This window comes from Caretta caretta, chromosome 3 (genome assembly GCF_965140235.1).
Source record: "Caretta caretta isolate rCarCar2 chromosome 3, rCarCar1.hap1, whole genome shotgun sequence".
Taxonomy (NCBI): Eukaryota; Metazoa; Chordata; order Testudines; family Cheloniidae; genus Caretta; species Caretta caretta.
This window is the reverse complement of record NC_134208.1, coordinates 12,167,349-12,192,549: the sequence shown is the minus strand read 5'-3', so window position 1 is coordinate 12,192,549 and position 25,201 is coordinate 12,167,349. Positions and strand designations below refer to the sequence as shown.

At 51.3% G+C, this 25,201-nt stretch overlaps 1 protein-coding gene across 1 annotated transcript in view; it reads right to left on the bottom strand.

The window, feature by feature from the left end:
* Positions 1–300: 300 nt before the first annotated feature.
* TRAM2 (translocation associated membrane protein 2) overlaps positions 301–25,201 on the bottom strand; it is a 55,085-nt gene continuing 30,184 nt past the window's right edge. The window contains exons 3-11 of the mRNA XM_048845765.2: positions 17,407–17,516; positions 17,012–17,128; positions 11,907–11,965; positions 10,272–10,356; positions 9,764–9,834; positions 8,842–8,946; positions 7,480–7,623; positions 6,519–6,682; positions 301–4,741 (exon numbers count right to left, since the gene is read on the bottom strand). Of these exons, the coding sequence (XP_048701722.1) occupies positions 4,668–4,741; positions 6,519–6,682; positions 7,480–7,623; positions 8,842–8,946; positions 9,764–9,834; positions 10,272–10,356; positions 11,907–11,965; positions 17,012–17,128; positions 17,407–17,516 (929 nt within the window). The 3' untranslated portion in view covers positions 301–4,667. The remainder of the gene's footprint in view (positions 4,742–6,518; positions 6,683–7,479; positions 7,624–8,841; positions 8,947–9,763; positions 9,835–10,271; positions 10,357–11,906; positions 11,966–17,011; positions 17,129–17,406; positions 17,517–25,201) is intronic.

The following is a 25,201-nucleotide window of genomic DNA, read 5'->3' as shown; positions in this document are numbered from 1 at the left end:
CCACTGCATCGAGCCACAGAATTGCCTTCAGAATCCACTTGCGTTCTCAGCACATTGGGTAGGAATCACTTCCCCTATACGCTGCCTGCACCCAAACCATGGAACAGGTCCAAGCCATGGAAAGAGCCAGCCACCTTCAGATGTGTTGTCTATGACAAAGATAGATCAAACACCAAATGGAGCAGATTGCACCTCTCTCTGCCATACCTGGTGGGTCCGTCCTGTCATGCTTTGGGAACACTAGAATAGCTAGTCATAGCGACGAGGTATTCGCAAATTGAGGAAACACACACACCAGTGTTAAGCACCACTTGATGATTCTATGCCTTTTATTATTTCAGAAAATATCTTTGTTGAGAGTTTGTTCACAAAAGCCATTTAATGAAAAAAATTCCGTACAAAATTGGTTATTTTTTAAATGTCAGGGGAAGAATAAAAACATATGGTGGTGATGGGGAGTTGAAGAGGTTATCCAAAAAACCAACCCCCCCAAACCAAAACAAATTAAAATACATAACAAAGGAAGAGAATGTTTGCACTAAAGCATAAATATGGAAGAACAGAATTTTCCTTGAGTTTCTTTGTTGAAGTTTGGTCCAGAGAATTAAACATGTTAAAAAGACAGATACGAGCACCCACCCAAACTTTGTGTCTTGTGTCCATCCCTCCCTCTGGCAAGAAGTACACATGACATAGGGAGATGAGTGACCCAGATGACAGCGTCAATATAAAGACTGCCAACTCGAGCCACATGTTATGCACTCAAAGGTCACAAAAAGGAACTGCTATACTGCACAATCAGACAGCTGTAGACGCTATCAACTGTAGACAGAAGTCAGCTTCCATTGACTGGACTCCATAGTCAGATGTAGCTGTAACTCCAGTCCACTGGAATGAAGACCACCCCTCTACAGATTTCATGTCTAGTTCTGAAGAAAGACCATCCTCCACTTAATATAAAAACCAGGGAGAAACCCTTCCCTTATTTGCTACACCTGTGCATGATAGGTAGGAAAAAATCATCCTACAAAAATACAAACTTTAATGCCCTGTTGAGCAAGGAAGATTCATTCAACAAACTTTTAAAAAGATATTGATCTGCAAAATGCTACATTCTCCCCGACATCCACCCCTCTAAGATCCATCTGGGACAAGGAGAGAGGGAGAAGAACTGCTGGTTCTTAAGAGACTTTGCCACAGCCCAGGTTAGGAGGCGTTCTGTGCTCCACGCAATTATCACAACTTGACCTCATCTCAGGGGCCCTCCCCTCCCAGGGTTTGGTGACGGATGCAGGCACTACTGGAGTGACCACGATCCAGGCGGGTTATTGCACAACCAGCGGTGCTATAACACTGAATCTGGGACCCAGGGCCCAATTCTGCATGATCCCGAGTGCCCTCAGCCTTCTAGCAGATGGGGACACTCAAACCGTTGCAGAAGATACGCAGCACTTTGTGGGATGGGGCCCAAGAAGGGGACCCATTCGAGAAGTGGGTCTCCCCTTCCCCATGCTCTCTGCACCTTTGTATGTGGATGGGTCGATGAAAGAGTTAACCCTAGAGACTGGAAAAGAAAATAATCCATCTCTACGAGGAGATGGTTCTCCAGGATAGAGAGGAAGTTTTGGTTTGCTAGGAAACGCAAGGAGAGCTGCACCAGTGACTGCAGAGCCAGGGACAGTACGTGCACTGGAGCAGAGAGGAGCAAGAGCGTCTGCATTGGGAGGGATGGGATGGGAGCCCCTCCAGCCACAAATGACCCCAGCGATGCCTGCGAAATGGCAGCCCGTGGGCGTCACTGCAGAGGCCGACCGATCTAGGCAGAAAAAGGGGAGGGGATTTTAGCCATGGAGGAAGGAACCATCCTACAAACCGAAAAGGCACAGAAAATGAGGGGCGACTTCCAGCGGGAACGGTCCCTTTCCCCAGTGACTCTAAATATGGAACACGCATCATACAGATACACAGAGCCTGAGGGCACGGAGTTATTGAGGCAGCGCATAGGCAAGAGAGTACAGACTATATCGCAATGTAAGGCACTTGGTATATAGAGAACAATGAGCTACTTCACGGCCTTGCAGGCTTGTGCCAGAGGAAAGGCTGCCTGGAGCAGGGCGGGGTGGGGGAAATCATTCAGCAGCCTGGTTTATTTGGATCTGACAACTAGCCACCTTTTAACCGGGAGTCTCAGCTCCTCGTCTGCAGTTAAGTCGCTAATGTCAGAGGAGCAAGGCCAGCTCCGGCTCTAGAGAGATTTGGGGAGCAGTCACTCCCTGCAGGGCTCAGCGATCCCCTCCTGGCTGGGAGCGGACGGGAAAGGGGAGAGGGATGGAAGGGTGAACTGTGCTAGGCCCAGGGGCCAAGAGCTTGTGTCCCAGCTCTCGCTCTCTCACTGGCGTAACAGTCCTTTCCCGCCTGGTCCCGCTGCTCCTTCACCCAAGTGCTGGCTTTGCTATGCATCTGTCCAGCCAGGGCTAAGGAAGGACAGTCACAAGGTATTCCCTGGTGCTCTGCTCCAAGATATTGGGGGAGCAGGAGGAAGATCCCTGGGAGATGCCAGCTAGTGGCCCTCCTTTGACATTCAAAGCTCCTAGGGGGATGGGGGGAAGGAATGGAATCTGACCAGCTACATTCAGGCTCCCAGGTATTCTCTCCCCAGCACAGGCAGGGGCTTCCAGTGCAGGAGCCAGAACAGGCGTGGAGAGGACTCAACATCTGTGAAAGCAGCATGGGCAGCCAGTTCCTCTCACCACCCCAAAAAACAAAAGGCCGGAGAGCATGAATTACAATCGCCTCCAGTAAGGAAGGCCACAGGGAGGAGCATGAAACAAGCCAGGAACATCCGGTATGGTTTATTCTGGCCCGTGTCACTCACCCCAGCTAAGAAGGAAGAACCCTGATCCCGATCTGCATGAGAAGTGATTCCATGACACTTCATCCCTGCTACTCCCTGCCTGCCTCTCCCGCTGCCCCTTTGGGAGCAGCGACACCCTCTCCCTGCTCAGCCAAAGGGAAATGCTACCCCTCCGGGCAGCCGCAGCAAGTGCAGCTGAGCCAGCTTTGCCAAGAGGGAAGCTCCCACCCCAGTGAAGCGCCAAGTCACCTCAATGCATTGCAACATGCCCACTGCAAAGTCTGGCTTACGGGGACCTTCCACAGAGAGAAATACCCTCTGCTGCCTGGCTGCCTGGCCAGTCTTGACCAGCACATGGCACTGGAAGAGCCCTGCAAGTGGGACAGCTCCAGCCACCCGGAAGAGGGCAGGGGATGCTGTTCCTGGGCAGTGGACAGAATCAATGAGTGCTCAAACAATTCCCCCACATCTCCTCCCAACATACGCAGCCAACGAGGGGTTGAGGGAGAGTGGTTGTATGAAAGAGGCGGCCTCTGAGGTAGATTTGAGACAATTCCATCCACCAGCCAGGGAGGAGGGTGGCATGGATCGGGCAAGAGGCACTCCCACAGGCTGCTCTCTGCTATTCCCACCCAGCCCAGGAAGGGATGCATGGGCTGGATCCCAGATTAACCAAACCCCTCAGGGGATGCGAGGCCTGTGAAGCAGAAAGACAGAAGCTGGCAGCTGCAGCCGGAAGGGAGAGGCCATAGCTGGTCTGGGATGGCAAGGGCAGTGGTGAGGCATGAGGTGAAAGGCCCTGTTACAGATAAACTCTGAGTGGCAGGGAGTCTGCTCTCTGGCACGCAGCGAGTGCTACGTGACCACAACGCCACAGGATTAAGCCAGCACTTGGGTGAGGTAAGGAGAAGCGAGGTGTGGGACCAGGGCTGGTGGAGGCCTCACCTCCAGGGCTTACACATCTTCAACTGAGTTTGGCCTGAGCGACTCCTTGGGTGACATCATCCCAAGTAAGGCACTAGGAATTGCAGGGCAGAGGCAGAGCCGAATCACCGCACCTAGGAGAGGGAGGGAGGTGGGCAGAACAGGCCTAAGAGCTCATGTCCTGCCGCAGACTGCTAGGGATCCCACATGCTGGAGCTCCAGCATGATGCAAAGCACGTCTGAGGTCACCACCCTGTGCCCTAATGCAACAGGCCCAAGCCAGACCTGGCCCGCCTCTGCAATTCCGCTGGGCGTGCTGGATGCAAGGCTGCTCTGCAGTTCACCCAAGAACTCGAGCAGTGGCACCCCCCCTCCAAGGACACCACCCCGATGCCGAGAGGTGCTCTGCACACAGGGCATGGCTTCCCCAGCTCCCCAAACCTCTATCCGCATGGTCACAGGGCACCTTCAAGCACCCGCCTGCCCCTCCGAGCCCAGGATGTAGGGAAATGCCAAAAGGGCAGGGGAAGAACCTGCTTTAGAAAAGGGGTGGTTTGCTTGGAACCATCCCATGGTGCATTTGTAACAAAAACACAACAGGAAGAAAAAACACTCAAGAAGGGGGCGGGGAGGGGAGAAAATTGCATGCTGATTGACGATAGAACTGAGCGGAAGGAGAGGACGGGAGGTTTGGTTCTGGCTCCTGCAGGCCGTGCGACGGAGCAAGGTTTTTTGGTTTTATTGCAAATGGTTTGGGGAGGGGGGGAGGGGGAGAGACCTTGGGAAGACTGAGAGGTTTCCAAGCCATTCAGCACCTGGGAGGCCGAGGGAGGGGCTGGTGCTTAGTCCTGGTCTCTCGCCCTCCTCCCCAGCAGACGAGCCTTCAGCTCTATGGAGATTTGAGCTTCTTGGTGCGTGGGGAGGTTCCGTTCTCAGCTTTCACCACTCCGTTTTCATGGTAACCTGGGGACAGGGGAGCGCAGCGAGTTAGGGACACTCGACTGGGGCCTCATTGGCTTCAAGGGGGTGAGTGGGCTTAGTGCCAATTCAGCGCAAAGGGTAAGAACTGTCATCTCAGCTTCCTCCGCTTGGGCTCATGCAGAATTGCAGAGGAACGTCAGCACCCTGCAGCCCTTCCCCCTTGTGTCCTGGTCCCACCAGATCCACGGGCTCGGGTTGCTTCATGGAACACTGTCGCTCCTGAGCAAAGCCCCAGCACCGCCTTCGGGGCACTACACTGCTGGAGGGGACAGAGTAGGGTCGCCAGGCATCCGGTTTTCAACTGGAACGCCTGGTCAAAAAGGGACCCTGGTGGCTGCTGAGCGGGCTGTTAAAAGTCCAGTTGGTAGCGCAGCGGGACTAAGACAGGCTCTTGGACGCAAGAACAAATGGATATAAACTGGCCATCAGGAAGTTTAGACTTGAAATTAGATGAAGGTTTCTAACCATCAAAGGAGTGAAGTTCTGGAACAGCCTTCCAAGGGGAGCAATGGGGGCAAAAGACATATCTGACTTCAAGACTAAGCTTGATAAGTTTATGGAGGGGATGGTATGATGGGATAGCCTAATTCTGGCAATTAATTGATCTTTGACTATTAGCGATAAATATGCCCTATGGCCTGTGATGGGATGTTAGATGGGGTGGAATCTGAGTTACTACAGAGAATTCATTCTTGGGTGTCTGGCTAGTGAGTCTTGGCCACATGCTCAGGGTTTAGCTGACTGCTATATTTGGGGTCAGGAAAGAATTTTCCTTCAGGGCAGATTGGAAGAGGCCCTGGGGGTTTTTCACCTTCCTCTGCAGCGTGGGACACAGGTCACTTACTGGAGGATTCTCTGTACCTTGAAGTCTTTAAACCATGATTTGAGGACTTTATTAGCTCAGAGATAGGTTAGGGATTTGTTACAGGAGTGGGTGAGTGAGATTCTGTGGCCTGCGTTGTGCAGGAGGTCAGACTAGACGATCATAATGGTCCCTTCTGACCTTAAAGTCTAAAGTCTATGATTCCGTGCCTGTCCTGGTTCCGCACAGCTCCCAGAAGTGGCGGTCAGGTCCCTGCAGCCCCTAGGCTCAAGGGCAGCCACGGGGGCTCAACGCGCTACCCCCTCCCCAAGCACCAGCTCCGCAGCTCCCACTGGCTGGGAACCATGGCCAATGGCACCTGCAGGTGGGGGCGGCACACTGAGCCCCCGTGGCCAACCCTGCCCTGTGCCGAGGAGCTGGAGGGGCATGCTGGCCGCTTCCCGGAAGCCACCTGAGGTAAGCGCTGCTCAGAGCCTGCACGCCAAACCCTCTCCTGAGCCCCAACCTCTGCCCCAGCCCTGAGCCCCCTCCTGCACTTCAAACCCCTCATTTCTGGCCGCACCCCGGAGTCCATAGCCCCAGCCGGAGCCCTCAGCTCCACCGCAGCCCAACCCTCTGCCTCAGCCCAGTGAAAATGAGTGAGGGAGGGTGGGGGAGAGCGAGTGACGGAGGAAGGGGGGATGGAGTAAATGGGGGTGGGGCTTTGGAGAAGGGGCGGGGTAGGGGCGGAGCCTCAGGGGGCGGGGCAAAGGTGTTCGGTTTTCTGCTAACAGAAAGTTGGCAACCCTAGGACAGAGCTGGGGCCCTGATGGCTCCTGGCCATTGCTGATCCCTCTGCAGCAGAGGAAGGGACCCAACAGCATCCTGGGCCCTTACATCTTGCCCCCAGCTCAGCCACACACGGCCCTGCTCTCAGCACCCGGCCTTGGCACTTACCCGACTCCCTCTTGACGGGCTTGGACTGCTGTTTGGTGAGGGTGGCAGCTCTCTGCCTGGCGCTCTGCTCATTCCAGTACTCCCGCCAGCGCCGCAGCTGGAAGTGGATGAAGTGCCACATCATCCAGGCCTGGGAGAGGCACACCAGGGACAGCACGCCCATCCTGGGGGGTGGGAGGGGGCAGAGAAGAGGCAGGCTGAGAATGGAGCAGAGAGGCCGAAGCCAGGGGCCATGGAGCCACTTCCAAACCCAACCAAGCCAGCTAGTAAATGGCCTTCATACCCAAAGACCACAGCGATCTACAGAGACTGGTGCTCTCCAGAGCCCACAGACCAGTTCTGTGAGGACACCTGAGGGGAGGGAATAGTTGTTCCAGGTACCAGCCCTGCCCTGAGTGCCACTGCCAGTTTTTGCTTAGGTACAATCACGCCTGCCACGTCCCTAGGCTCCTCTGACAACAGGAGGGAGGACACAGCCAGACAGAAGTATGATTTATGTTGACCAGGTCCCTTAAATTGCAGTTATGGCTAGAAAAGGGATTGTACTAAGTGCACCTCCTTACATGACAGATCTGCTTGGAGGCTCTCTTCGTATCTGGTCTCTTTACTGAGCAAACAAGGATTTTTCTTTTCTTCACGCTACAGTTCACAGACAATTTTGCTGAGCCTCAAGACAGCCTAGCACCCAGCTTGCGCGCCTAGCACTATGCTGCATCTACAGAGCCCTCGGTACGGGAGAAGTTCCAAGCAGAAGACAGTTGGATTTTCAGACCCCTCTGACTTTGCAGGTCTGGCCCTTGGGAGCCGAGTGGGAGTGGATGGGTAGAGAACCTGAACACGGGCATCACTACTGCTTTCATCAGTCCCCTTCCTGACTACATGAGCATGCGTTAAGCAATCCGGCAGACCATTTCAGCCTACGGGCAGGAAGCCGATGGAGCAGCACATGGCCACGTCTTACCTGGAAAGCAGAGTGTTGAAGTTTCCTTTCTCTGGGTCGAACGCCTGGTTCTCCACCCGAGCCAGCCCAAAGCCAACAACCAGCACGGAAAGGGTGAGGGTGAAGAGCCGGGTGACCACGAACACCACTGCCCAGGCATTAAACCTGTGTGAATTCCAACAGCAGCGTCACTGGGATGAGCCTCCATCCGCAGTGGGGGCGCACAGCCAGCCTACCCGGAAGGGCAGCAGGAGTCGCGAGTCGCAGACATTCAGGCCAGGAAACTGCCTCAACATGCCCAGGAGCAGCATGTTGTTCATGGGGACCCACTTTTAACAGGGTTGAACTTTGGGGGAGGAGGGGTTATTTCAGCCTAGGAGTGCTATGCAACTGTCACAGCTGGCCCCCTTCCTGCAGCCTCAGCAAGGGTGCCGTTGCCGGAACAGGCCACGCGTGAGATGGCCCTGCCGAGTCACGTGGGAGGCAGGTTGGCTGGCGCCTGTGCTGAACAGGATTTAAGTCTCCAGGGCTGTCAACCTTCCACTCCAGAGCACACCACTTTGTGCATGCGCAGAGAGTCTCCTGGCACATTTGTGCACAGTTGGCACGAGTGAATTTCAGGCCCGGGGGGATTTCAGGTCCAATTCTCTTATGCCCTCTGTTGTGTGTGGTCATGCAGCCCACTGCAACAGGAGCATATAACGTCACCACCATTCCAGTATCTTTTTATATCCATTAGGCTTTGTGTTAGGAAAGCAGCCTGCTGCGCTAGCTCTGCGCATACACCTAGCGAGGGATAGTTTTGACGAGTTTAAACAAAAAAGACAAAGGGTGGGAGGGTAAACAGAAGCACAGAGAGAAGATGAGACTGGCCCAATATCTCACTGAAGGCCAGCAGCAGAGCTAGGAATAGAACCCAGGTCTCCTGATTCCCAGGCCAGTGCTCTATCCACTAGACCACACCACCTCTCCAACTTTGCACCGCCGTACATGACTACACAAGGTCTCAGGCCCTTCACAGGCTGCACTGATCAGGGGTTCTTATGCTTACTGAATCAAGCCTGGGAGTTAATCCGGCCTCAAGTGCCCTCTTTGTACTTGTGCTGTGGAGATCTTCCTGCCCACTGCCAACAGGCTAGTCAGGAACTGCAGCACCCGTGACCCCTCTCCCCACCCCCAAGGTGACAGCTCTCTTGCAGATCCGTTCTGGAGAAGGAAGACAGACTCCCCTGCTCCCCCTAGTCTCCTTCCCCCGACCTCCAAGATGAGAGACCCCTTGCAGATCCGTTCTGGAGAAGGAAGACAGACTTCCCCCTAGACTCCATTGCATGACAGTTCTGGCCGGCAAGGGGCGAATCGCTCCTCTCAGCTCGGTGTACTTACAGCTTCTCGTTGTTCTCATCTGTGAAGTAGAATAGACGGGCCATGTGGAAGAGGAATTCAGCGAAGTACTGCAGCAGCAAGAGGACAAGCCCCAGGCGGGTTAGGCTAGAGAGAGAAGACACAGGCATTGCCATATTGGAACAGACCTGAGCTCCAGTCAGCCACCTACCTTATTACTCCTACTTCATGTTTGTTCTGCGGACTATGTGCTTCAAATCAAAATCAAAACCCCGTTGTGCTGGGCCTTGGACATACCTGTCTGGGGCAGGCATGTGTTACAATCGAAATAGACTTGACATGGTTTAAGGGGAAACCAAGGCACAGAGCCCACTATCACCGAGCAGAGCCGGGAACAGAAGCCAAGGTCTCTTGTATTGTAGTCCAGCGCACTAGTCACTGGACCCTGCTGCCTCTCACATAGGCTGCGTGCTTCACCGGATGGCGTATGAAAGTCTTTAGAACGTATTTGTTCTAACTGCAATAACAACCCCGGGAGAAAATTTTCCTGACACCAAAAAGGGGATCACATCTTCCAGCCTGAGACTGAGAAGCACTCGCAGAGGTTTGCGTTGTACGATGCTCTGAAAGTATTAGGTGCCGGCATGTCATCCATCCTAGCTGATGTGACTAGACAATATCTTCTTTCCTAAAAGTAGCTATTCTCCTATTTGGAAACTGTTGGCTTCAGTAACATACTGTAGCTGGGAGTTCCACAGGCTAATCATTTGTTGCATTTATTGTTGGTTTTTAAATCACTCCCCCCCCCCTTTACTCAAGTCTCAATGCGTCGGCCAAGATTTTCACAGGGACTAGCGATTTTGGCTGCCCACCCCTCAGCAAATACTGAGCACCCGCCCTCCGGAAACCAGGATTTTGCCATCATTATTCACAGGCCCCATAAAGCGAACTCCACTGCACTCACTTTAAGAGGTATGCTCCAGCTATATGCATCAGGTACAGGCTGATGTACCGCAGGTGACGAGGAATCTCCTCCTGGCAAAGGAACAAAGATTTAACAGTAAGTTCAACCTTCCTCACTTGGAAATCTGAATGAGCACACGCAATGGAGCAGCGAAGCACGGAGGTAAGTCTAGGGCTTTCCCTGCTCTGCCAAGATTTGTGGAGCGCTCCCGGTGGTACATGCAACGTCATCCTGTGGCCATGAATATTCCACCTAATTGGCCAAGTGTAAAGGCAACATGGTGGCCAGGGCACCTATGCAAGCTGAGAGAAAGCAGCTTCCAAGCTCGCTCTCAGTGTAAGGGGAACATGCAGCAGCTGTACCTTCCCCAGCCTTGCACTTCTCCCCAAGTTCCATGTATGCAGTCTGGCATTTTGCTTCTTAAAGCTACTGCAAATCCGCTGGCCAGTGGTTCCACCAGATGAGGCAGCCTTTGCAAAGCCTGCAGCGTGGCCTGTCCAGCACTCACCTTGCGCACCTTCTGGAAGTATAGCTCAGGCAGGGCATGCAGCCAGTAGGCCAGCTGGCAAAGGTAGAAAAACTTCACCTGGAACCTGAAATGCAAGGACAGGACAGGTGAAAGCTTGGCGGGCAAACCCAGCTCCAGACTGGAAGTTCCATGTGTGTAAATATTCCCCATACTGTGGACTGGGATGGGGCATCACCCCTTTGAGAGTTGCGGGGAGAATTCCTCTGAGCAGAAAGCACATGCCCTGATCTGACCCCTGGAAATCAAACCAGCTACCCCAGTCCCAGCCAAGGGGGGAAGACTGCCTGATCTACTACACCCATTAACTCAGCGGGAGGTCTGTCCCCTGTGGACTTTTCCTGGAAAGAGGAAGCCTCGGGAAAGCCAGAGAACCTGCAGGGAGCAGCCATTCCCAAACAGTCTGGGGGATGAAGGTCAGGTTTGGGCTAGTTTTTTAATCTCTTATTTGAGGACTGGGAAAGAGGTACTGGCCTAGGGCCTTAGACAAAGTCGTCAAGGGGTTACTGCTTTTCAAGAGCTAATAGATATGGCACCCAAGGAATGGGAGGGAAAAGAGAGAAGGAGAATTTGACAGCAACCAAAATGCAACATTGTGTGTTTGCTGGGAGGCCTGGCAGACTCAGACTCATTCTGGATTTGGCATGCGGGTGCTAGAATTCCCTTTGCGCTGCCCGGGGCACCACAGAGCACTCCTCTCCCTACTGTTTTGCACCTACACTAGGATCCAGTTACCCACTAGCATTCAGGGGAGTGCGCACATGGGAAGGAGGGGCCAAATATAAGTTTAATCATTCATGGGATCCAGGATTCCTGGGCCAGAATGATCTAGAGTCACAGTTTTCAAGGCCAGGAGGAGAACTGTGGTCACCTCCTAGGCTGATCTCCTGCGTAACACAGGCCAGCAAATTCCACCCAGGGATTCCTGCATCCAGCTCCTAACCCCACTGAGCTCCTCCTGGGGATTTAGCATGGGAGTGGGAGCCAGGAACCTCCTAACTTCTAACCCCAGCTCTGCCGCTGATTGGTTGGGCAAGTCCCAACTTCTCTGCCCCCATTAGCATCCTAATAAGGGGACAGATCACTCCTGAATTTCTGAACCCATGGTTCCCAAACATTGGCTATACACTGACTGGAGCTCCCTCTTTCTGTCTGGGTACTTATATATCCCCCAGCCTCACAAACCTTCCCAAGTTCACCATTACAGCATCCCTGCAAGGAGGGGAGAATTATCATCCCTCATTTTACAGATGGGAAACTGAGGCACAGAGAGGTTAAGTGACTTGCCCAAAGTCACTGGGAGCTCGGAACCGAATTCAGGACTCTCGAGTCCCAGGCCACAAGGGGAGACATGCTCTGAAGTGCCCGATCACACAATGCCTCCCACACCTCCTGAATTTGTATTAAGATTTCAAATGTTCCTTAAGACCTTTGTAGAAATCAGGGTTTACTGGCAAACCCAGCATGGGAAGGGGCTGTGGGATCCTTTGTACAGTGCTTTGAAAATACACAGCAAGGTAAATGCTGCCTAGTCACATGGCACTGACTCCCATGCCACATCCTGACATTAACCTAAAAAGAGGAAGGAAGCAGTCAGCTGAAGAACAGAGCGCTTACGGGAGAAAAACATGAGGGTAGTTTTCCCACCACCTCCTCGGGTTTGACAAGTATCCTTCCTGAAAGAGAAGAGGAGAGGCAAGTTCTAAGCAAAGGAAATCATCAGCACGTGTCGGTTCTGGGGTTACCCACATCAGCGCCAATTCCAACTGCGCAAACTAAATGCCATGTCAGTAATGAGAAACCGAGAAAAGGGGCCTGGAGGCTGGATCCTTTCAGAGCAGCTGCAATTATTACAAGCTGAAGCACGTTAGGTAAGGCCAGCATTAAGGTTGCCAAAACACTGACATTCTAATAGGCCTCTTACGGCTATGATAATTTTGTCCAACTTTCACGTAACAGGGCTGCACCTCTCCGGGTCTCCTCTGTATCTGAAGGGGAACTGAAATAAAAATTGGGCAAAACTTCTTCAGCCATTTTTGAACGCAGGGAATGTTTTTTGTTATAAAGCTGCTGCAGCCTTCCCCCAGCTAATCTCTCAGTGGGAAAGGGCAGAAACCTAATAGTTCAAGGATGGAGACGGTCCCATTTGCCTTTTAGGGGTCCAGTGAAAATGCATTTTGATTCCACCAAGCTATAAAAGGCTTACAACAGTGTGTACCAGCCAGCCAGCACGCTGAACGAGCCCTGGGTCCAGCAGAGGTAACAGGATGCGATCCTGTCATTAAAACCCATCATAAGCCCAAAGGGGTGAAGTTCAAGTTATGTCTCAGTGTTCCCTTATGCTCCCCTGCCGGCCTGTATCAACCTGCAGTCACTTGTCTTAGACTGTAAGCTCTTTGGGGCAGGGACCCTCTTTTCATTCTATGTTTGCACAGTGCCTAGCACAATGGGGTCCTGACTCCTGGTCCTGGACTGGGGCTCCGAGGTGCTAGGATGATACAAATCAATAATAATGGTTGTGCAGGAAACCTGAACTTGGACATTCCCAGATTTATTTTTAGTGCTTTGCTCTGCAAACGTAAGTGCTCTTTTAATGCAGCGTCTTTGCACGGAATCCATATTTACTTCGGTTTACTGGACTTGTGTCTTCAACACTGCAGGCTGCTTTGGAATTGTGAGATACAAGCGGATCAATATTCAACACATGCAAGCCCACATGCAGGGCTTGTCTGCACGGAGCAGCTAGCGCGCGCTAAGCCACGGTGTGATTTTACAGCACAATAGCTACCTTGTGCTAGATCCTCATGTGGACACACTGACTGGGCACTCTGGAAGTGTATTAAGCTGATGTGCACCAAGGCTCCGTTAGTGCAGAGTAAGAGTGTCCACACAGGGAGTTAGTGCGGAGTGGCTGGGGTGCACACTAACTATTCTGGGCTTTCTCACCGTGTAGACAAGCCCACGCTCCCAAACCAAAGGGAAGTCTCCTCCCATCAACTCCCCCTCCCTTAAGGAAAGCGCGGGAGAACAGAGGCACCCTGAAGGCCAACAGATCTTGGCTTTGTCAGACATGGTGTCAAATTGAAGTTGGGGGGAAGTTGGGATCTGGAGGCAAAACCCACAGCCAGGGCAAGCTCGGACGATTCACCCTCATTTACAGCGTCTTCTCTGAAAAACCAACATGGATACCGAGCTGCAGCCAGGCTGGGGGACAGAGCACACAGAGTTAGAAAGCTCAGAAGCCTCTTTCAGTCAGCTGGCACGCCCTCGGGGCTCCCTGGCACAGCAGCAACTTGGGATGTTTACAGAGGAGGCTGCGGCCCCCAGTTAGAGGCAGGAGGGCGGAAGCTCCCTGCAATTGGGGGAGGGGGACAGAGGAATAGAAGGAGGAGTAAGGGGAGGTACTGAGACTTGGCCAGGGGTGGGAGTGGGCAGCCAGCTCCAGGCTTGGAAGGACAGTCCAGGGGCTTCCATTTCAGCTCTGCTAGGTCCCAGGTCCCAGGCCCTGACGCAGCCACTCTAGCCCCTCTGGGTTCAGCTCTCGCCTCTGCAACCTCCCCGCCCCCTGCACCTGGGCATGTGCAAGCTGATGCAGGGACAGCGCCCCCACAATATTTCCATTGCAGGGGCTCTAGCCCCCCTGCCTACCAGTTCTGCAACCCCTGGCTAGTGGAAATATCTGAAGCAGGATGGTGGTGGTGGGGGAGGAGACTGTAGCCGTGAAGTACTCAAACAAGAGTGATGCTGCTAATTTGCTCTCAAGGGGCACGAGCAGCCCACACTAAGGGCATAAGAGATGTTGAAGGATGGACAAGTCTTTTTAACCCTCCGGACACCAGGCTTTCCTGGTGGGAGGGAGGGGGAGCAGAAATAGGTATCTAGATGGGCAGCCTCCAAAGGGTTAACGCTGCACTAACGAGAGACAGGGTGCCCACCGCCAGCAATGAGAGAACAGGCACCACAGGGCGGGTGCAAAGCCAATTGAAGCCAACGGTAGCTTTGCCACCTGTTTCAATGGACCAGGCCCCATATCGTTCACAGGAGCATCCACCAGCCACGGGCATCTCAGGAATGAATGTACTTTAAAGTAATACAGGCTGAAAAAGAGGGATGCTCCGTGACTGGCTTGCGAGGCAGTGCAGGTCGGGAGGGGTTGGCAGGGCCAGGTGAAGCTTCCAAAGGAACATTTACTCGGTGGTTTTAATTAACTGGAAACTAAAGAGTCACAGGGAGCCCTGGGCCTGGCCAGGAGCCCATTACACCAGGCTGGGCCAGAAACAAAATGAGAGTGAACCCGTTTTGTTTTTTTTTATTTAAAGTGTCCCCGTCCCTCCCCAGAGATAGTGAGCAACAAAAACATTAACCCTTAACACCCTGGCTAATTCTTAACACAGTGGAGACCAGCCAGTTCCTTGGTCACAGCTAAGGAGAACTGAGTACTGGCAGGAGGCCAGTCTTACCAGCAGTCTTGATCCATTTTTTTTTTTAAATAAATCTCTCTCCCTCCCCCCGACTCCCTGCCTGCAGGCTCCTGATACCCACCTCCCTCAGGCTGGCGCCCACCACTGTGGAGGTGAGGTACATCTGGAGGGGTAAAACTAGGGTGGAGCCAGCTGTGCTGGAGGAGGAGTTGGGGCCTGAGGCAGCATGCAGCTGCCAGCCTGCTGGGAAGGACATGGGTGCTAGGGCAGATGCTGTAGATGGAGTTTAGGGTTATTTACTGGAGTCACATGTAATTTGCGACAGTGATAGTCAGTTACTATCCAGCACTGGCTGGATACCACATACTGGGGCATTCCTGACACTGGGGGATATGAGAGGCTTAATACAGCTGGTTAAGTGGTAACTCTTTAGTAACTGCTAGCACCCTTTCTGTTCTTTGGATGAAGCCTTTTGTATGGGACATGTATTAATCCACGTATTTAAGAGCAATCCAAAAACACCTCCCCTCCACACACAAATGGCTGAGTTAGCCTTGCCAGGAGGATCCTTAACTTTTGCATTGCCTGACTTTAGTCTACTGCATTTATGTTCTGTGACATTAAAGCTGAAATTACGTAGGTTTCGGTTGGGATTTGGGGGGGAATGGGGGACACTGGCTCATGCTTTAAACCCACATTTTACAGAATGTTTGCACAATGCCTCTGCCCTATCTAGGCCCCCTGCCCCCAAATCCAATGGAAAGTCAGTTTACATTTTCATGCATATTAAAGTCTCCTGGCATCTCTAGGCTTTTATGCTACGCTGCTCCCCCAGCTTGGAATCAGAATGTGAGCGGAAGAGCAATTGGCAGTAAGACACTTGGAGTTCAGAGACCTTAACTGTGTTTAGCAGAGTTTATCCCCTTCTCTCTGCTCATTCCAAGGGCTTTGGTAACCTGGGTTAAGAGATCTGCTCTTGCTAAAATGCACACAGCCAGCCCCACCCGCAGCTCCTCCTTGCAGCAGCTTTGTGGACTATACAGTACTGTGTGTTGACTCCAGTCGATCAGATGGCACCATTGGTTGAACATTTCCAGCTTTCTCGTCTTGAATAAAGGGGCCTCACATAGCAGAAAGCCAGAACAACAGGCTTCCCAGAGAGGGGGAGAGAGCAGGCTGCCAAGGGATTGTAAAGCAGGGCCCAGGATACAATGCAATTCCATGGTCAGGAGTTTTGCCTGAGAATCCTCCCCTTGTCAGAGAAATGTGCTCCAGAATCTTTCCCCACAACATAGGACAGATGAAACCCTGGTGCCATTATAGTCAGCGGCAAAACTTCCCCCAGATTTAGTGGGACCAGAATTTTACCCTCTGTTTGTATCCTTCACGCTTGCAAAGAAAACCCTGAAAACACGAACCAAGTGTAAACTAACATGGTGACGTCTGCCTGAATCTGCCAGCAGCCTGAAACAACAGCTTAGAGGGGTTAATTGTTGTGTGTGTGTGTGTCTGTCTGTGTGTGTGGAGAATCTGAATCCTGAAATGACCGTTTAAATTGCTGCACTGCTGTCTCACTGTTGACAGTTTTTGCAGAAACACCCAGCTAATGTGCTCATTCCATGGGCTGGTTCCAAACTGTCTTCTACCCCTCCCCGAGGTGCCAAGATCCTCCCGTGCTCCCTATGACAACTTCTACAATGCGGCTTCATTGTGCGCTTTGTGAGCTAGTCATAAAAAGTGCTCTATAAAAGACAGGTATTTATTATCATTATTACGCCTTGTCAATACAGAGTCGGTGTCACATTGACAATTTGAAGTCTGGAGATAGCTTCAAATCAATTAAATGTAATATTAAAACGAACAGCACAGTGGCTGCCATGCTGACTGCATGGTTCACTCTCAAACTGAGCTCATTCAAACCCCTGTTTTTAGCTCAGTGAAAGGGACACCGAATTTTCTGTCTGCCATGCAATCCCCTAACTCTGACAGAGACTCAGTCCAGCTCGCCAAGCAGTACACGGAGCCCCACTGTACATGCTGCTCTGGAGTCCAGTCGTCTGCTCTCTCGAGACTCCCTCACCCCTCACAGTAAGTAACTTTGGAGGGATTCCTACCGATGAGAGCATGGGCAAGAACTGCCTCAAACCAACACGCACAGAAAACACCCAGCAGAGGGAATGCTAAAGGACCCATGTGAGCAGGAATCTGCTGCAGACTCCCTCAGTCTAGGCCCAATCTCTGTAAAGGGAAACCTGAAATGGACCATGCCGAGTCTCTGCTGGGCCCTCTGCCATAGCTTACCGTGACCACTACATACAAGCACCAGATCATGGAGGTGAGATGGAAAGCCACCAGCTGCCCCGATTCGTTGAACTTGCTGTGTTTGACTTTGGAGAGATGGAGCCGCCTGTTGATTTTCTAGAGGAAAAATAATAAAAGGGCATAAGCCACAATGCCGGCAATTCACCTTCCTCACTCCCAAACACCAGTCACTCCCGCCTGCCCCTGAAGTGAGAGCTCACCTGCCACCATGTCAGGCTAGAGAGACCCCCCGGCCCGATCAAACCAACCAGCACAGAAAGGCCAGCCAGCATGCAGAGGCCAGCTGTGGCCACTAAGAGTCAACATAGAGGCCTGCGGGCTCTTTAACAAGAGGCCCTCCAGGAATTTTACCTCAGAACAGAAGCAGAACTTACATCCAGGACGTAGTCCTGCAACACCATATGCAGGATGATTGCTATGAAGACATAGAAGAGGATGGTGATCAAGTCCTTTAGCCCGTAACGGTAGTGAACTAGCTCGCCGTCTGGGGAGAGAGAGACGAATATCATCACTGCAGCTGTTGGGGCTAGGCCAAAAGAGCATTGTTTTCCGACGCTGAAGCGGCGGGCCAGGGTTGGGTTTTAAAGGCACCCAGAGATGAAGTGTTTTTTTTTTAAAATAAGGTGGATGCCAAGCCTGGAGGACTCTGTTCATCTTGGCCCAGCATGGGCAGCGGCAGGGAATGCTCCTTTCACACTGACACGTAGCTGAGCTAGTTTACAGCTCCCTAGTGCCTTGAGGTCTTCAATGGATTTATAAACCCCTGGGAGTGCTATTACCCCATTGTACACATGGGGAACTGAGGCACAGAGAGACCAAGTGACTAAGGACACACAGAAAGTCTGTTGCAGAGCCAGCACGTGAGCCCAGGTCTCCCGAGTCCCAGACTAGCAGCCAAACCATTGGGCCATCCTTCCTTTTGACAGAAGTCAAACTGAGGCCCTGTCAGTGGCACCCTCGTTCCCATGGGACTAGAAACACACGGCAGCACTAGATGGCTGCAGCCTTCCCGGGCTGTTGGGTGGCCTGTGGGGAAGTGCCCTGCCTCACAGGAGTTGGTGGATAAATGCACAGTGCTCAGATACTATGGTATCGAGGGCCATAAAACAGCCAGCTTCAGAGTCGTCCCTCAGACATTTTAAGCAACACCCAAAGAGGGGGAACCACACCCAGTCTTATAAAACAGCGTGCAACACAGTCACAAAAGAGCGCAGCTGAGTGACCCAACCACCACTCGCAGGACGGCCCTCCCAGAAGCCTGGGTCCTGCGGCGGGTTTTCTGGAATACCACCCACACAACAGACAGAACTACCTGACAAGGGACTCTGATAAGAGAGGGGTTTAATTCCACAGCTCACAGCAGTCAAAGAGAGAGAGACCAGTGACTTCTCACTATTCAGATTCCAAGTGAAGGTGTCCCTTGCCCAACCCCTGCTGGTGACTCAGCCCAGATCCAGGGCTAAAGGGTAGAGTTCACTGCTGACCGGGAGCCACGGGCTTCCCCCACTAAAGCTACACCCACCCCACAAGAGAGTCACTTAGTCATGATAGCCAAGATGGAGGGGGGAGCAGACGGACAGGCCCAAAGCCATTTCTCATGAGCATCCAAAAAGCCTAACCTAGTTAGCACCGCATGGGGACCATGGTTGGCCTGTTGCGCAGCTGAGGAGCCAGGATCTTGGCAGAGGTTTCAGGTGTAGTCTGGAACTGTTTCAAAACCAATTCCTTAAATTTACCACAGTTTGAAGCATCATCAATAGGCATCTTACTGAATATGTCCAAAGCTCTCCCAGTCAATTTTGCAACCAAAGTGGTCATTTTTTGATCTTCAGGAATCGCAAGGAGAGTGCACAGTTTCTCAAAGGTGATGAAATATTCAGCAATATCATTGGATTCATTATACTGTGGGTATAACCGTTCCCATTTGTGAATTTTTGGGGAAATGGAGCCAGTTGCTGAAGGATTTTGTCTCTTCCACTCCATTACAGCCAGTTCATGCTTCTGAGTTGCAATCTGGGCCTCAATTTCTTTGTCTTAACTCCAGGGCTTGCTGCCTCTCTCAGTTCTTATCCTGCCTTTTTTCGTCAGCCTCCAGCTGCCTGAGTTCCAGGACTTGCTGGTGTGCAGCTTTCTCCCTGGCTGCCTCTGCCTCCATAGCCCTTCTGTGTGCAGCCTCCTCTCTGGCTGACTCTTCTTTTTCTTTTATCTCCCGTTCTTTCAGTTGCAATAATCTCTGGTGCTCCCTCTCCTTTTCTACAACTTGCAGCCTAAAAAGCTCCAACTTCGCCATCGCTTCACTGCTTTCACTCATTTTCCTGTTCCTACTTCCCTTTCCCCGAAATAAGCAAACAGAAAATAACAAACCCGTAACCACTTTGTATGTTCTCCAGCCACCACACTTAAAACTCACTTAAAATCACTACCAGTGTATCAAAACAATCAGCTGGGCACAGACCCTGCTCGACTATGTCACTGTGATGGGTTTGGTCACAGAGACCCCCTTGGGACTGCCACCTGATGTGCTTAATTTACCTCTGAGCCCGTTTTCACTGTCAGCTTGGAACTCCAGAACCCTGCCTTGAGCCAGGCACGCTAGCCTGCTGCAACACAGACCCAGGTCTGGTTCATGCCCACAAAGCTGCAGACTTTAACTAAAAGCTGCTCAGCAGGTTACCTGTCTCCAGCACCCAGACACCCAGCTCCCAATGGGATCCAAACCCCAAATAAATCCAAAAAGAAAAGGAGTACTAGTGGCACCTTAGAGACTAACCAATTTATTTGAGCATAAGCTTTGTGAGCTACAGCTCACTTCATCGATTTTGATCCGATGAAGTGAGCTGTAGCTCACGAAAGCTCATGCTCAAATAAATTGGTTAGTCTCTAAGGTGCCACTAGTACTCCTTTTCTTTTTGCGAATACAGACTAACATGGCTGCTACTCTGAAACCAAATAAATCCATTTTACTCTGTATAAAGCTTATACAGGGTAAACTCATAAATTGTCCACCCTCTATAACACTGATAGAGAGATATGCACAGCGGTTTGCTCCAACAGGCATTAATCTCTTACTCTGGGTTTATTAATAATCAAAAGTGATTTTATTAAGTATAAAAAGTAGGATTTAAGTGGTTCGAAGTAATAACAGACAGAACAAAGTAAGTTACCAAGCAAAATAAAACAAAGCACGCAAGTCTAAGCCTAATACATTAAGAAACTGATTACAGATAATATCTTACCCTCAGAGATATTCCAATAAGCTTCTTTCACAGACTATCCTCCTTCTTAGTCTGGGCCCAATCCTTTCCCCGGTACAGTTCTTGCCTGCTGGAACTAACATCTTAAGTGAAAAGCAGAGGCTCTCCCATGACTGGGACCCCCTTTTATAGCTTTGGCACAAGGCGGGAATCCTTTGTCTCTCTGGATCCCAACCCCTCGTTCTAAATGGAAAAGCACCAGGTTTAAGATGGATTCCAGTATCAGGTGACATAGTCATATGTCACTGTAAGACCCCATTTTTCCTTACCCAGGGGCTGGCCTACATGTACACAGGCAGGGCTTGCAGGTAAACAGAACCATTTACAGTCAACTGTCCTAGTCAATGGGAGCCATCAAGATTCTAAACCACCATTAATGGCCCACACTTTGCATAATTACAATAGGACCTCGGAGTTACACTTCATATTCTACAAAAAGAAAAGGAGTACTTGTGGCACCTTAGAGACTAACCAATTTATTTGAGCATGAGCTTTCGTGAGCTACAGCTCATGCTCAAATAAATTGGTTAGTCTCTAAGGTGCCACAAGTACTCCTTTTCTTTTTGCGAATACAGACTAACATGGCTGTTACTCTGAAACTTCATATTCTAGTTTCAGATACAATAATGCTACATTCATACAAATAGGATGAACACACTCAGTAGATTATAAGCTTTGTAATGATACCTTACAAGAGACCGTTTGCATAAAGCAGATTCCAGTTCCATCATATTCACACTTATAAACATATTTTTATATCGCATATGGAGTGCAACATCACAACAAGACTCCAGTCCCTCTGGCTGTCAATCCAACCCTTCAGCAGCACTAAAGTCACTTGGGGAACAAGAGTCCAGCTGCTGAACGAGTCAAGCCTTTACAATAAAAATATATATGGCAAAAGCATCAGGATCCCAACAGACCCCAGAGACAGGGACAGCACAGTCAAGGGGGCTGGGTGTTGCAACCAGGATAATCAGAGTGCGAATTTCAACACTCCAGGGAGCTCAGGCCCCTATTTTAGAGAGACAAGGTGGGGGGAGAGTAACCCCCCACCTTTCGAAAGCTTGTCCCTTCCACCAACAGGAGTTGGTCCAGTAAAAGATACTACCTTCCAAGCCTGGTCTCTCTAACGTCCTTGGACCACCACTGCAAACACATCATTTAGAGCCAGATGGGCCTAGCAGCGCAGCTGGAGAGATGCGACCCAGAGAGATGCGACCCACGGCCAAACCAGAACTCCTCAGCAGGGAGCTTTCTGGGGGATCTGACATGCTGGAGAGCCAAAGTGTTAGAGTTATGGAGAGACAGGTCCCTATTGGATGCAACCTTTGGCACAGGCGCTGGCTTCTAATTTTCCCCAGGGGTGCTCAACCGTTCAGCCCCAGGCCCCAGCCCCGCTCCACCCCACCCCTTTCCCCAAGCCCCCACCCCACCTCTTCCTGCCCCCACTCCACCCCTTCCCCCAAAGCCCCACTCCCTTCTGGCGTCTTCCCCCACCTTTCTGCCCACTCTTCTGAGCGTGCACTAGCTTGGTCAAAATTAGTGTGTGTATGTCTACCCGAGCTGGAAATTATGCCTCCAGCTTCACGGTAGACACACACCCTTGATGTGGAATAAAAATGTCCACATGTGGGTTCGTGCACAATAGCCATTGCACTTTAAATTCACACCCCAGCTTTTCCCACAATAGCTTCTCCAGATAGATGAGCCCTACGCTAAACTGCCTTAACTCTACTGTAGTAGCTTGTGTTGAGTGTTTCCACCCCCTCTTAATATCTGTGCAAGGATCCTTTAACCAGGAGGCAGGGCTACTCAGGAAGAGCAGGAGGTTTAAAAAGCCAGCTCCTAAGTGAGCAGAGGAGCTAGCAAACAGAAGCAGCTAATGGAATTTTTGCGAGGGAGTTGAGAAAGGCAGCATGAGAGCCAGAGACACACCTAACATTCTCTAACCTGAGGCTAATAAACAACCCCCCACCCCAAAAAAGCTGCAGGAGTAAAAAGAAAGCAGGCAGAAGTCCAGCAGCAAAGCGGAGACTATCCAGTTGATTGCACTGAATGCATGATTACCTGACTTGAGGGCAGGTGGCGTATTTGTGCATTCAGGACAAGGAGCTCCTGGCCTTCAGAGACCAAGTACGGGCTCTGGAGACCAGAGTGGATGTACTAGAGGAGCTAAGCGAGACAGAGAGGTACACAGGGGACACTTTCTGGGACACAGTCAGAGTGGTCACGCATCCAGTATGACAGCCTCTGTGCTGTTGAGGAGGATGAAAGTCGCGGGGAAGGAGAACATCAAGCTGGAGTGGAAGAAAATGATCCCATAGTGGTAATCCACCCTCCAAATGATGTAATGGTGTCCTCTCCTGCTGAGGATACCCCTCCTGAGGAAGGGACCCCAGTTCTGAGGAAGAGACATGTAATAATAATGGGTAATTCAATCATGAGAAATATAGATAGTTGGGTTTGTGATGACTGGGAGAACTGCATGGTGACATGCCTGCTGGGTTCAAAGGCTGCAGATTTCTCAAGCCATCTAGACAGGCTTATGTGCAGTGCTCAGGAAAAGCCGGTGGTCATGGTACATGTAGGTACCAATGACATAGGGAGGGATAGGAGAGAAGTCCTAGCGCCCAAATGTAAGCTGCTAGGTAAGAGATTAAAGTCCAGGACCTCCATGGTAGTCATTGTGACTAGTTCTCTGCAAAAATCCACGCAATGTGCAGCGGCAGTCAAAAAAGCTAACAATGTTACGCACTATTAGGCAAGGGATAGATAAGAAGACAGTAAATATCATGCCACTACATACATCCATGGTACACCCACACCTTGAATACTGTGTGCAGTTCTGGTCACCTCATCTCAAAAAAGATATATTAGAAATTGAAAAGATACAGAGAAGGGCAACAAAAATGATAAAGAATGTGGAACAGCTTCCGTTTGAGGAGAGACTAAAAAGACTTAGATTGTTCAGCTTGGAAAAGAGACGACTAAGAAGCGATATGATTGAATTCTATGAAATCATGAATTGCGTGGAGAATGTGAGTAAAGCAGTGTTATTTATCCCTTCACATAATACAAGACGGAGGGGTCACCCAATGAAATTAATAGCCGGAAGGTTTAAAACAAACAAAAGGAAGTACTTCTTCAGGCAACGCACGATCAACCTGTGGAACTCATTGCTGGGGGATGTTGTGAAGGCCAAAAGAATTAGAGAAGTTTACGGAAGATAGGTCAATCAAAGGTTACTACCCAAATTGATCAGGGATGGAACCAGTGGTGAGCTGAAGCTGGTTCGCACCGGTTCGCGTGAACCGGTTGTTCAATTTTGAAGCAGTTTTAGAACCGGTTGTTAACCCGCTTCCCTGCAGGGGGCACTGGGGCTTTGATGGGCTCTGGCCGCCGGGGGCACTGCACTGCGGAAGCCATGTGGGCTGCCGTCTGGCTCTGGGCTGCTGCTGCTCCCTGGGGCTCCCGCTGCCGCCTGGCGGGTCCCCAGCTGCTCTGCTGGGCCTGGGCTGCGTCCTGCTGCTCTCCTCGGGAGCACCCACCACCTTGCCCGCAGCCAGCCCCCGTCTCCAGCCACCCCCTGCCCGCAGCCAGCCCCTGCCATACCCCCTGCCCTGCCCGCAGCCAGCCCGTCTCCAGCCAGCCCTGCACCCCTCTGCCCTGCCTGCAGCCAGCCCCTACCTCCAGTCAGCCCCTACCCTGTCTCCAGCCACCCCTGCACCCCCTGCCTGCAGCCAGCCCCTGCCGCATGCACCCCCTGCCCTGCTTGCAGCCAGCCCCATCTCCAGCCAGCCGCACACCCCCTTGCTTCCAGCCAACCCCACACTCTCCTGTCTCCAGACAGCTCCGCACCCCCTACCCTACCCGCAGCCAGCCCTGCACCCCCTGCCTCCAGCTAGCCCTGTCTACAGCTGGCCCCACGGCCACTGGTACCCTGCAGTTCCCAGGGCACACCTGCTTCAATGAGGGGGGCAGGGAGCAGCTGGGACCCACACATGTGCACACCCTAGGGTGACCAGACAGCAAGTGTGAAAAATCAGGATGGGGGTGGGGGGGTAATAGGAGCCTATATAAGAAAAAGACCCCAAAACCGGGACTGTCCCTATAAAATCAGGACATCTGGTCACCCTAGCACACCCCCAGGGATTGGTGAGGACCCACACATGTGAAACAGAGCTCGTTTCTAGTTCAGGATCATCTTCGTAAAAAAGAACTTTAGGCAGGGTTAACACACATCCGTATTTTCCCGGACAGGTCAGGCTTTTTGGTTCTTAAATCGCCGTCCGGGAGGAATTTTTAAAATTTAAAAATTCCTCCTGGGAAAATACGGACGTATTGCAACCCTGTTGGTACAAAAAATACATACTGGGGCACATCCCTTAAATCAGAACTTTTTATAGTGAACCGGTTGTTAAGATTTTGGCAGCCCATCACTGGATGGAACCCCATGGCTCTGGGTGTCCCTAAGCCTCTGACTGCCAGATACTGGGACTGGATGACAGAACTGGATCAGTTGATAATTGTCCTGTTTTTTTCTTTCCTTTTGAAGCACCTGGCACTGGCCACTGTCGGAAGACAGGATACTGGGCTAGATGGACCATTGGTCTGACCCATTATGGGCATTCTTAGGTTTTTATGTTCTAAAATAGTTTGTACTGTCAGCTTTAATCTGTGTATCTTTAATGAACATTTAGGGGAAATTTTCCAAAGGGATTTAGGTGCCTAAAGATGCAGATATGCACCTATGGGTATTTTGAAAGCAGTTGATGTGATTAGACTCAAGTGCCTAAATCCCTTCTGAAAATAAGATTTAGGCTCCTAAACCAGATAGGCATTGTGATGCTGAGAACTGCAACGCTTAAGTACTTTTAAACAGTGGGGCCTAATCTTTTAAACGGGCAGGACT